Source organism: Anguilla anguilla, chromosome 10 (assembly GCF_013347855.1).
Source record: "Anguilla anguilla isolate fAngAng1 chromosome 10, fAngAng1.pri, whole genome shotgun sequence".
NCBI classification, from domain to species: Eukaryota; Metazoa; Chordata; class Actinopteri; order Anguilliformes; family Anguillidae; genus Anguilla; species Anguilla anguilla.
The window spans coordinates 19667607-19681589 of NC_049210.1; the positions used below are offsets into that span (position 1 = coordinate 19667607).

Below are 13983 nucleotides of genomic sequence, written 5' to 3' on the forward strand. Positions count from 1 at the left end.
AGATGAAGAGGGTGAGAGCAGGTCAAACAGGGGGCAGGACTGGGCTGTGAAGTACAGCATCTCAGTTTTAGCCAAGCTGAGCTTTAGATGATGGTTTGCCATGAAGCTTACAATTTCTTGTAAGGCAAGCTAAGATGCATGCTGGGACCAGTGTGTGTGTGTGTTGGGGGGGGAGAAGGGGGGGGGTGTCTGTCATCAGTACAGCAGTGAGAAGGCTATGAGAGGAGATGACAGAACTGAGACACAAATTAGAGAAAGAGGAAAGAACGGGACCAGGATTAAACCCTGAGGGACACTTGTTGAGAGTTCTCAGAACTCCACCTCCAATGCAACATGGAAGGAGCAACTATCAAGGTATTATCAAGGTAGGACGCAAACCAGTGGAGTGCTGTGCCAGCAAAGTAGGAAGAGAAGACAGCAGGAGGTGGAGGTCAACCATGTCAAATTCTGCAGAGAGATTGAGGGAGAATAGACAGAGAAGCCATTTTTGTGGAGTTCCTCGCTGACTGCATGGAGGGCGGTCTCTATTGAGTGCCCATCCCTGAAGAAGGCTAGTGATGAGGTAATTATGAGAGGGAAGTAGAGAGAGTGGACTGAAAACAGCACTTTAAAAGTTTTGGAGAGAAAAGAAAGGAGTCTGGATGACAGTTCTGGATGATGATGGGTTAAGAGTGGATTTCTTGACTAAGGTGGTGACACAAGGTTGTTTGAAGACTGAAGGGACACATCCAGAGAAAGAGAGGACCTTGGGCGAGATGGACTGGAGGAGGTGTGTGGGGATGGAATCTGAGGAGCAGGTTGTTGAATGATGGAGGATTAGGAGCCGAAAGGTCGGCATCTGTAAGAGGAGAGAATGCAGCTAAAGGCTAGCGGAAATGCTTGGGAAGACTGGGAGGACTGGGTGAGGGGAGAATTAACTGAGGACTCCACCATCTTGGAGTTTTGAATGTCAACCACCTTCCCATTGAAGAAGGCGGCACATATTAGCAGTAAGGGCTGAAGAAGATGGGGAAGGGTTGACAAGTGAGGAGACAGTAGAGCCCAGTTTTTTGAAGTTGACTTCTGTTTTAGCCTGGCAAATGTTAGCCTTAGGAGCTGTGAAAGATGAGAATGCAGAGAGAAGGGAGTGGTTAGCAGTTTTCTGAATTATACAGAAACTTAATCCATCTGGCACAGACATCAAAAATGCATTTAAGTCAGAAAACAAACCAGAGGGAGATGTAATATAGCCCTCAAATCAAAATGACTGTAGAATATTGTGCAGCTTATTGCTTTCTGCAAAAAAAAGTCAATTGCAACCACTCACCCTCTTTTATCACTGTAATGAAGACATGAAGACGGCTAGATGAAGGCAGCCTAATTTGATGTAAAATGAAGCACCTTGATTGCTTTATCTGGCGCATAAAGCTAAACTGATAGTGATTTTCAGATTTTCCGAAAAACAGCCAAAAAAAACCTGGCCATCACAATGAGAGGCGGTTAATTACACTAACAGTATGTGGCATCGCACTGCAACCTAAAACATGGCTTTACTGAATATTTGAAGCTTCAGTGCATTTTGAACTGCAGTGCAAAGCAATTTTATTATATTAAACTGAAGAGAAAGCTCATAAAACTTGACACCATTATTTTACACACTATTATTTTAGTTTGAGTTCATGTTTTCAATTGGGCCCAACAGGTTTGCGTGCGATGAAGGATATTTTACAAACTTACATAAGTTTCGACAACCTATGGGCTTAATAATGGCATTCTCTGCACATTGTGTGCTTTAAATCAGGAACATGCACTTCAAGAAACTATAAAAGCAGCTTGTAAAGCAATGTCATAGTTTCAGAGGCTATACAAATGAACACACATTTTAACAATTACAAACATACATATGTTTTTATATTGTTCCTTTACTTTCCTTGAGTGTAGTGGTCTCAGGTTGCAGGTTCCATAGGAAACACTTCCAATCTAAATTCATGTACACACCTACAATCTCTGGTGGCACAATGGAGTTTGGAGTTCTTTGGAGCACATGCAAGTGCTTTAAATCATAAACTTGTGAATGCCCTGATACCAGCTTATCCCCTTTCAAGGTAACCAGTACTACAACCACGACTACAGCAAGTCACTCATAGCACACTATACTTATGGAATAGAAAATCTTACTGAATATATGATACAATATAATGACACAATATAGTTACAATAGCACCTATAATACAAGAAACAGTTCTAAAACATTGCTCCATCTACTACACTAACTACCTACCAGAATAAGTCAATGAATAAGTCAAATAATGGCACCCTACCTTCCATCTGTCTGTCCTTTGACTTTCCACACGTGGACCCAGCAGGATCACTAATAGAAAGGTGAACACCCACATACAGCCTTGCATGGCTCAAGTGTGCATGCACTACTGTTCCTGGCTTAGTGGCAATAATCCACACACAGAAAACACGCTCTCCCTTTCTCTCACCCCCCGCTGTCTCCCACTGAGAAGGCACATGGACACACCCACTCCTGTGGCCCAGCCCACTTTCCTCGCACCCATGCTGGTGCTACTGTGCCTACAGCTCCTGGCACCCCCTCCACTTCAAGTCCAGCCAATAAGCTTCTGACTCTCAGACTATGTGTATTTCTGTCTGACTATCTGTCTGTGTGCATGGATGTGTATATGTGTGTGTGTGTGCGTGGATGGGTAGGTATGTGTGTGTGTGTGCATGTGGGTACAAAAACATCCCCGACCTCTTCACATTGAAGTAACACTGAAATATTCTTTTACCAGAAGTTCTTCTTTTATCCTTCAAAATGAACGTCCTCCTGTCATTGCCAATTCTAGGGCGTGTAAAACTGCCTTCCAAGAGCTCTGGCAAAACCATAGTCACCACACTCTCTCTACCCATTGCTGACTGATTGGGGTTTCTGGGTCACTTAAATATCCTCCCTTATTCTCACCTATAGATATAAAGCATGACTAAAGAGCCTGATATAAAGACAATAAAGAATATATTCCATTTAGCCTGAGTTGATTTGAGGTAGGGGGAAATTGGGGAAGATTTGGCATGAGGTCAACTGTGGCTATGAATGCATCAGTATATTCACAAAATGGGGATGGAACAGACACCAGAGCCTCAAATGAAGTGACACAATGTAGCCACAGATTTCACCGCAAAAGATTTATGAAACCTAAAATGTCTCAGATGGGAAAAGGTCGAGGAAATCTTTATATTAAAAAAAAAAGGCTCAAAGCTTTGGGAAGATGGGTATTTACAGAGGATTTGAATGGTGCCAATTTCATTTATATAAAAATTAAACACAAGGGATGTGCGGTACTGAAGAGTCGAAGCAATGAAAGGTTTTCTCTAGTTTTCAATTAACAGGAGGAATATTAAAGAAACCTTTCCAAATAAACTCCCAATGTTACTCTCAGTCATCCACACTGACTAATCGTTTCCAGAGCCCTTGTTCTCTTGTACTAATAACACTGCAGCTTTTGAACCCCCTGACAAATCGAGCGTGGTTTCCATGTAAAACTAACATTCCCTCCTTTCGTTTCTGTAAAGATATCACTGAAGGGTGGGGGGGGGGCTCAGAAAGATCTCTGTACTGTTTTCACTGCCCTCTTCAATTCCTCATCTCACAAGCTGCCCCCCTCACCATATCTTCTTCTGGTGTCTGATTTATTTAGCTCAAGCTGGTCGCAGTCAATTACAGCCCTGGAGTGGATAATTATAAGTTCAAGTGCTCGGGGACCAAAAGCATTGATCATAGGAGAGGACTTCCAGGGAGCGAGGGACAGAAACATGGAACTCCCACACACCTCCCGTCTGTAACCCCCTCCAAACACAAACCCCTCCTTTCCTACCACGCCCCACACGCTTACCGCCTGTCAGCTTCACACGCCCCCCACAGGCCTGCAGCGCGTAACCTCCACACGTCTCCCGCCCGTAACCCGGCAGGCCTTCCGCCTGTTACCCCCACCACACACACGTCACCCTCTACACATGTCTGCGTTCCGCCACATACATAACCCTGACGCACCTCCCCCAAATGTGAAATACGTATTGTGTTTAGAAAGGAGAGGGAGATCACTGCTGCCCCACCTGCTTCTACCTTGAAGAACAAACCTAGACTTCAGTTCATCCTACAGCATCAGCGGAGGATCTACAGTAAGACTGTGCCAGGAGAGATTGTGATCTACTCCTGTGTGGGGAACGAATGAGATCTAATATTGCACGGCAATAAAGTGTGATCAAGCAAAGCTGGAGATAGATTGTGATCTAATACTGTGTTGGGCAGAGGTTGGGTTGAAAGCCTCCCGTCCTCCTGTATAGTGGATCTCATTTCGGGGGAGGGAGGGAAGAGGAGAGACCCTGCCAAGCAGCGGTATGCTCTCAGGCTGGGTCAGCGTTATGCAAAACCTCACTGGACTGCAACCAAACAAAATGGAGACTGTTGGGTTTTGACAGATCCACTGAAAGAGCAACTCTTTCAGAAGCACAAAACCTCCAGAGGAGCTGGAAGGAGGGTTTCATCGGACAGGGCTTCTGGGATATGTCCTTCACCTCTGTGCAATTGTTCACTTTCTCACCATCAGCTCAGTCAGTCTTGGAGAGTATATATATCAGGCTACAAAGATCTCTGAAATCCTGCTGGACTACCAGTTCTGGACTATTTTACTATGAGGGTGCATGCATATATACATTTGTCTACACTTGTATTTATGCATACGCATGTCTGCATGTTTTTGTATGCATGAGCCTCTCTGTATATACAGTATGTGAATGCATGAGCGTGTGAAATGTGTGTGCCTGTGTATGTGTGTATATTTGTGTGGAAACTTATGCCTAGGTGTGCTTGCATGCATCTGGGTATTTACTGTATTTGCGCCTGTGTTGTATTAATGCCTGTGTTTGCATGTGTGTGTGTGTGTACATGGAGAGATCTTTTACAAAACTGAAAATGACACTATTCTGCTTCAGATAATGATTTTACCATTTCTTATGTAGGACACAGTTACTCTTTCCAACAAAATAAAACCGAACCAACAACCACTCATACTCCCTAGAGGATAGGGAATACAACACACCCTGCAATAACCATTCTTAGGGTAGAGGAAGCATGATGTGTACCTTTTGTTATGTAATCTATAACATTTTGCCACACAGTCTATGACATCACAGACTGCCTACTGATGCTAGCGCTCATTGTTCACATTTGGGCTTTTTTCAAAAGCACCTATCAACAATTTTTACAATAAAATAGATGTCTTGTGTGTTTACTGCACACCTGTGCTTGACTCCCTCTTTAATCTCTCTATTGTACAAACTGAATTTTTCACAGCAACCTGCACAAAGTACCAGTAGAAGCATGATTAAATGCACATGTTATAATTTCACAGAAATTATACTTTACTACTTTAAAATGATTTTAGACTCATTATACACCACTCATTTTAAATACTTTTAGGCACCCCTCCATCTGCATCAGACAATTAAATCAGACTCTTTCAAGAACAACTGCAAAGAGCATAATTTGGCCACAGGCATCAACTCAGTGAATTAATTGTGCATATCCACTGATTTTTTTCTGTAACAGCTAGATAGACTGAAGGTGAACAGCACTGAATACATTGGTCCATTCATATCTCTTGAGGAGGTCCACTACACATGCTTATACCTATCCCCTGTGTTAGAAGCAGGCAGTACAGCAATTTCATGTCGTACCTTCTTTGACATGGCAGCTGAAGTATAAATGTACCATTGTCTGAAGGGAGCTGCTGACCTAACCAAAATTCCTTTACCTGGGCACGGAATTAAATGATCAATTTAAAAATACACTACATGGCCAAAAGTATGCGGACACCTGACATCCAACATCTCATCCATAATTACGGGTATTAGTATGGATTTGGTCCACCCGTTGCTGTTGTAACAACCTCCATGCTTTTGGGAAGGCTTTACACTAGATGTTGGTGGGGCATTGCTGCAGGGATTTGCTTCCATTCATCCATCCCAGTGGCATTGTCATGCTGAAACTGGAAACTGTTGGGAAAGCACAGAGCCATCTATAATGAGATTGTATGCTGCAGCATTGTGGTTTGCCTTCACTGGAACTAAGGGGCCTTGCTCAAACCATGAAATACAGTTCTAAGCCAAGTGGTGTCCAGATACTTTTGGTCATATAGTGTATATGGGGGCTGCCAATTCGTATCTCTTTCCCTTTGAACTCTTCCATGACTGAGGAATCCAGGCTGACATAAATCAAGCGCACTCTGGATGGGTTGATAGCAATTCCTCTCCAGAACTGAGGACTCCCTCCCGGTCAGAACTGCATAAGGGTCAAAGCTCCAGACTGTTCTCCTGGTCAGGCTCCAGACTGTGATGTCAGCCATGGAGCCCAGTTTGCACTTTTGGTGAGAGCCTTTACTGGCTGCGCCACTAAGGATCCCTCTTAAAAATATTATATAAAGGAACATATCGTGCATTGTTTCAATAAAAATACGGAATTTTATTTAAGCTTCTGGGAGACAGAAAAGTTACGTGTGTCAAATATGATACATGGGACTTGGTATTAAAAATAATTAAACCTAAATAATTAAACCTCAATTTGCACTATATTTGTTTTAGAACTGAATATGTTTAGTCTACTATTGATGAACAGAAATTAGAATATGGTTTGCCATGTGAATTTAGTGAAATATCCCATAATTCTGGCGTTTGCTATCTTGATCTCAGATAGATTGGACTTGAATTAACAAACCATTGTGCTATCATTTTACAAATACTATGTTTACTTAAAGGATAAAATTAAATTGACAGAAAATGAAAAAAATAAAATGTTCCAATGAAACCATTAGGGCCTCCAACAAAAGCAATTGTGAACAAGCTGGGAAAGAAGGCAGGCAAATGTGGTTAAAGTGCACATTCTCAGCTTTTATTTATGGGCATTTTTTATACACTTTGGTTTCACAATGTAGAAATTACAGCACCCCGCATCTCAGGGCACCATAATGCTTTGGATATATTAATGTTACGTAAATGAAATTATTCATGTTTAGTATGTTGCTGCATATCCCTTGCATGCAATGTCTAATTGAAGTCTGTGACACATAAACATCACCAGGTACAGAGCATCTTCTCTGGTGATGCTCTGCCAGGCCTATACAGCAGGCATCTTCAGCTCCTGGTTGTTTTAGGAGGTTGTTTTCTCTTCAGAATAAGAAATGCATGTTCAATTGGCTTTCATATTTGCTTGAACTTGAGCAGGTAAGATGCTTCTGTTCACTTCACAATTCATTCTGCTGCTGCTCAAACAATCAGCAGTCACATCAACAATGAAAACAACTGAGCCATACATGCCCAAACCACACTTCTCTCTTGCCATCACTCTCATACAAGTAAATCTTGGTCTCATCTGTGCAAATAGAACTCTGCAGGCTCTTTTAGGTACTTCTTAGCAAACTGTAACTTAGCCATCCTGTTTTAGCAGTAATTTGCATGTTCTGTGTTCTCAAAAACAGAGTTGAAAACACCATGGTGGGATGCCTGGCTCAAGGTAAAGCACTAGTCTTCATTACAGTGATACACCCTGTAGTCCATGTTATAGAGATCATGACAGAAACAGTAACAACCGTAGGCTTCATGGGGTGATGCTACTGTACAGTCAAATCTACCAATAATAGGAACACTTGTGCGCTGTAGGTTAGGTACTGTACAGCCCGTCTTTGCCTGAAACAGAACACTGGACCTCCTAAAACCCTGTAGCGTTTAGCCATGGATTGACACAGCAGTGCATTCAAGAGGAAAGGAGCTTAGATTTCTTGTCAAATGTAGGGCTTTGTGGGAATGGATCCAAACCAAACATCAGCAGTAACTTAGCAAAAAACCCTGGATGAGATGAAATAAAGATGACACTATGCTCATGATCTTGGCAGGGTGGTATATTCTCCATGTCTTAATAATGCCAATGAGAACAGAATCTGAATAGTCTTTTATGCAGGATTCTTCTGTGAAAGAGCCTGCTTGTTCATTGTGCACACATCCACTGTAACCTTGTCCCGGTAAAAAGGCTGATTTCTTTTGCTAGTTCCTATCCTGAATGATAACTAGCAGAATGCATGTTGTCTCGGTGGGTAGTAGAGCTGAAACACTCAAACAAGTGAAGGAAGACTGGCAATCTGTTACTGGCAAATGTACAGCTCTTGAAATAAACAGTTTCTAAAAATAAAAATTAAACATGATTTTGGGAGGAATGTGAAAAAACAAAGGATCCTGTAATCCAGGTATTTCCATGCCAAAGTCTGCCAGCACATCACTCTTTTCATCTGTTCCCAGGGTTGCCAGATGTGCCCGGCAGAAGGTAGTAAACTGAGAAATATCCATAAACCAAAGCAGACACTCACTTGACTTAAACCTTTCTCTTAGTGTGTATTCCAAGGCACAGGGTCAGAGTGATTACAATCCTTAATGCCCTGGCATGAGAATTAGGAATTTGAAAAGAGCTTGCATCCACTAAAGCAAGCCACTCATGTCAAAAATACGTGTTATCAGAAACAAAAGCCTGACCCATTCTCTAAACCCAAGTAAACTGGGCACTAACACCATCTTAGCTACCTGTGGTATCCCTAATGGCTCTAAATGGGTTTTTAGATCAATGAACAGAAAAACAGAAGAAGGGTCTGCCAGCATCGATTCACCCAGTCATCAATGACGTAAAGTGCGCTTTAGGAGGAAGAGTCATGATAAACAAGCAGACCACTCAGTTCACTTGCACACTTACTTCACTTACAATGACTGCCTCTAAAGACCTGTCTGTGAACCTCAAGGCAATAGCAAGGAATTAGAATGGAATGAACAAGACAGTGCTTCAACAGAGCAGAGCTCAGAAGAACAGAACAATAGCTAAACTCACAAAAGATCTAATCTGAGTAATCAGCAATTGCTTAGAGATTAGAACAGAAGCAATTAGCCTGTTCCATCATTTCCCCCACATATAAAAGGCGGGGATTCTGAACGGACACAGATCATACTCAAGACATTGAGCAGTATGGCTGACGAGGCTCCTGGGTTGTTAATTAGGAAGCAGACGGGAATCGTTAGCGCTTTTCTGTCGGCTGTGTATTGGGACAGAGACCACTATTACCAGCACAGGGATTTAACCCCACGTCTGTCAATGCATTAAAACAAAAAAACTGAACCAGAGGGTTCACTGCTCTCACATCAGTCGTGTTTATATGGGTGAGACAGGTCAATAATGTGGCTTTGTTTTGGGTCCAAAGCCAGAGTGATACTGTGCCCTGGCCTAGCTGTTTGACTGTACACTATCGCACATGACTGTAACTCACTGCACTTCACTGTGATTTCATGTGTTTTACTGCACATTCAAAGTGCTGCTCTGTCTTTCCCTATGCCTTACTGTCTACCTGTGGCTCACTGTGCCAAAATGTGGCAAAACGTTATAGCACAGCTTTATAGTCTCCCAGCACAGAGGGCCTTTTTACAGTGGAATTAAGACTCTGCTTCTTCTCTTTGTGTTGAAACTGTGATTCTCTGTAGTACAGACTTACAGAGACAATATTGGAAGACAGTGGACAATAGTTTCACAAGTCTCTCTTCTGGGAGCTGGTGAGAGACGTAGAGGGGCTATAATCTGAAATACTTTCCAAAAGCCGATTGATCAAGGTTGGAAACCACCTCCATTTCGGCACATTTTGTTTTCTGACACTGTCTGCATCTGTCCCACTGTGTTCAAGACAGGCCTGGGAGGTCAAAATGATTTTTCAACATTCCTCAGAAAAATTTGAGGAATGTGTTGTATTTCCTAATAGAGAGCCGGCTCATTACTCTAGTTAAACAAGACCACCTTTTAACATTGATAACTGGGTTTCTGGTACCATTAATATGCATATTTTGAATATTTTGAAGCCTTTTTTCAATTTTGATATTTGATATTACCTCAGTTCTCTTAACAAAAAATATGACAAAAAAAAGAAAAAAAACGCATCAATGTGATTCTTTTTTATAACTTAAATTTTGAAAAACATATATTAATATTATCTCTTTTTTTGACAAGTACGGCATATTAAAGTCTGAAACTCGTGAAACAGTAATTCAAGGGGCTGATTCATCTTGGTTGTCACTTTCATTAAGTTAATTGTATCCCCAGTGAATTGTGAGAAACAGGAGGAGCAGTTAAGGCCAAGTCAGGATAAGAGGCAGGGGACTAACTGGGGCCTACGAACACCAAGCAACAGCAACAAGCTAAACAATCACAGTCACAATGAAGAGAGTTCGCCAAGTACACTTCCTGCTAATACAGGCACATGACCAGTTCAGAATTAGTGAGGAAAACTCCTGGAACCACAAAACTCCTGGAACCTATGTATGGCATAACCTCTCCTCTTAACATAAAGCAAAAACATTTAGTCATGGTGGTCACATACCAGACAGAATAGCCAAGGATCGTCTTATCCACACTACTATCAGCGTCTCAGCCAGTGTTGCCAACTATTTTTTATGAAAAGTAGCTAAGGCCTCCTATAAAAGTTGCTAGATGATGTCATGCGCTAATTTGCATATGTATAACATCACCACATAATCATTTGCATATTAAAAAAACATATGTTAAGCCATGCATGGCGATAGGCATAGCGTAGGTTTTGTGTCTGCCTGCCCTCCAATGACGTTGGCCGAGCTGCGTAGTATCTGTTAGATCTGTAGAACATCAATCACCGTGTAATTACAGCACCTGATTCTACATAAGTCAATCATTACTTTTTATAAACATGGGCAACGCTAGAGCACTAGGAAATTCAGATGTGACGTCATTCACAAATAGGTGAAAGGTGATTTTTGCTTTTGCTCGACAACGGGAATGGAGGTTGCCAAAGTTGCGAGAAGTCGCCAAATTTGTCGCTAGTCGCTAGATAAGATTTTTAAATTCGCTAAATCTAGTGACAAAGTCGCTAAATTGGCAACCCTGGTCTCAGCCTTAACAGAGCATCAAGGAGCTGCCTGGCGCATGAGCTTTTCAAATTAAACATGGATGATGCAGGGTCATCATTTTTCCTTTATCACTGTCACTGCCTTTGTTTATGATTGTCAGGCATATAATTTTTCTTGTTTATGTTTAGCGATCCAAGCACTCATCTAGCATGATTATTGATCAACTAAACACATTTGAGTGCATAAATCCATTAAGCATAGTTATTGTGTATGGTTCAAGAATATAATCAATGTGTATGTAACAACACTCAGCTACCTAATATAAATGCTGATAACAATGTACATTCAACACTTTGCTTTCTAACTAGATTAACTATTGAGCACCTACAGTGAGACTATACAACAGAAGGAGCTGTGCACTGCATTCTAGAATGTTCTGCATTTCTATATGTACAGTACTCCCCTAAATATTGCACAGAGAGGAGCATGCTTTAATGGTAGGCAGTGACTTTTTGAGCCAGATGTCTCTTCCACCATCCTCGCTGTGGATGCATCCCTGATGAGACATTTGTCAAAAGCCTCTGCTTTCATCTCAAACCCCCTGTGCTTAGCAGCGTAGCCTGTTCTGAAGACAAATTACCTGCTTCATGAGGTCAAATATTAGTTTGATCGCGTTCTCAAATAGCACTGTCATTTAACTCTGAGCCAAAATGGCACTGTGCTCGATAATGCCCATTTATGTCCAAGATGCATCACACTGGCAGTCACCATTAAACTCCATCCTAGAAGGCAAGGTCAACAACAATTTTTACTAGTACCGACTACCAGCGCTAATAAACCAATGGTACTGAGTGATCATTCACCCAGTGTTAAAGCATTTCTTCCAACAGAGCACTTCTTTCTGGATGGCAATGCCCTCGACCAACATGACAAAGTCACACCCTTGAGCAGCATGACATAATGTTACCCATAATTCATGGCCTTCTCCATCACAAGATCTGAACTCAGTTCAGCATTTATACAAAATAGTGGAAAGACACTTGACTTACTCATGGGAAGTGGTGCTCAATTCCTCATGGAGAATTCCAGAAACTGGTACTTCGCCACAGCAAATACAGGCTGTACTGGCCTGCGCTGTACATGTTGTGGCCCAATCCCCTGCATGCACTTAGTTCCACACTGACTCATACTCACAATCGGTGGTATTTCCACATCAGAGGAGCTTTCAAAGTTTTCCATGAGGTCTTCCAAGTCATTTGAGGATAGAAGAAGGTCCTAGAATAGACAGAAGTAAGTAGAGGGCATGTACAGAACCACAATGCAGGAAGACAAGCATAGACTGAACCTGATCTCACAGAAAAATAACATGAACAAAATTAATATAACCTCACTAAACCATAGATAAAATGAATCAAACCTCATTGAGTCAATTTATGCACAAAATTAATGTAACCTTTCAGAGTCAGAACATACACAAAATGTATGTAATATTCCTGAGTCAGAGTATGCAAAAATGAATCTATATAAACTCAATAAACCAGTATGTATACAAAATGAACCTACCCTCACTGAATAAGTATATGCACAAAATTTTTCTACCTTCACCAAATCAGTGCATTCACAAAAACGAATTTAACCTCACTGAATAAGTTCATGACAAAATGAATAACCTCACTGAATCAGTACATCTAGAGAGCCAAGATACTCAAACCTGGCCCTTGAAGCCAGTATTGCTACTGGTTTTCCTTTTGACCTGTAAGGTAATTGGTAGATTAATGTCACTGATAGTCCAGAGATCCCATTCAGCAGCTGACCCAGGTTTAAAACAGCTACTGATTAAACCTTGCAGTACTACTGGCCTCAAGGGCCAGATACGTGTATCCCTGGCCTTGAAAGTATCCAGCATTGCATGGACTTGCACACTTCAAAGGACCTCTGTTATATCTTCAGGACAGCGGCAGTTTCTATTATAGCTGATTAAAGCAGTCATTATTTCAGTCGAGCCAGATTAGCTTCCCTATATGAATGTGAGCGTGTCATTGGTTTTCAGAGAGCTGGGCTACAGTCCCCAACAGTGCTGGATCTGAGCCGCCCAGCTTCATTTACATCCTGTGAGATGCAGGACATCGAATATTGTGAAGAGAACATAGGGGTAGTTCTTTTCTTCCTCAGGCTGCGGGAGAGTGTTTCGTACCTCCACGGTTTGGGAGATCCCAGGGGAGCGGGGAGGTTTGGGGGGCATTGGCATCCCATTACACAGGGGCATATGGAGGGTGCAGTGGTCCGTGGCCGCATCCGGGTCGCCCAACAGAAAGGTCATCTGCCTCAGGTCCCCCTGGGGAGACACGTACCCACCTGTGAGGTCACATGACCCGTGAGGCTACTCTCACCCCCCACCCACACAACAAGCCACCTGCTTTTCCCTGGACAGCCCTTCCCAAAGACCCTTCTCTCTCTGGTCCCTGGCCGCTATACGCGTTTCATGCAGAGCCAGACATCGTAGCTGTCAGCACACGGGGGTAATCAGACGTCCCTCAGTCAGCTTAACTGCCCAGCGGCATCATGGGATAGCGCTAATCCCTGCTGGGCCTTCAGGTGTGCTCAATGCCCTCCCCCTGCAGCTGTATCTCAAGGGCTCTGGGCTTTTCTCCCACCTTTCCACACCTCCTTTACCTGCCTCCTCCCACCTCCTCCATCCCCTTCACATTGATCATTAATGTCTAATGGAGTTTTTAAAAATCACCCAGAATGCCATGTGATCAAAGGCGTTCCTGTGTCCTTTATTATTGGTAGGCCCTGTGCTGGAAGTTATCAAGCACACTTCCCTTCCCTACATGCAATGCAGTATGTAAGGGGTGGGGGGCAGGTAAAGATGGCTACTGACAAAAATCCCTCGATCTGGCTCCAAACCCATCATGCCCCTCTTCACAACACAGAGCTCTGGAATCCATTAAGGTCCTTGTCCAGAGGGGCCGAGTCACACACACACTAAGTTTAAAAGGCACTGAACCCTCCGAGGACATTTATGATTATGAGGAGATTTAT

At 42.5% G+C, this 13983-nt stretch overlaps 1 protein-coding gene across 1 annotated transcript in view; it reads right to left on the reverse strand.

The window, feature by feature from the left end:
* Positions 1 to 13983, reverse strand: part of si:dkey-61l1.4 (collagen alpha-1(I) chain) — a 104782-nt gene that overhangs the window by 55412 nt on the left and 35387 nt on the right. The window contains exons 5-6 of the mRNA XM_035435770.1: positions 13133 to 13273; positions 12133 to 12213 (exon numbers count right to left, since the gene is read on the reverse strand). Of these exons, the coding sequence (XP_035291661.1) occupies positions 12133 to 12213; positions 13133 to 13273 (222 nt within the window). The remainder of the gene's footprint in view (positions 1 to 12132; positions 12214 to 13132; positions 13274 to 13983) is intronic.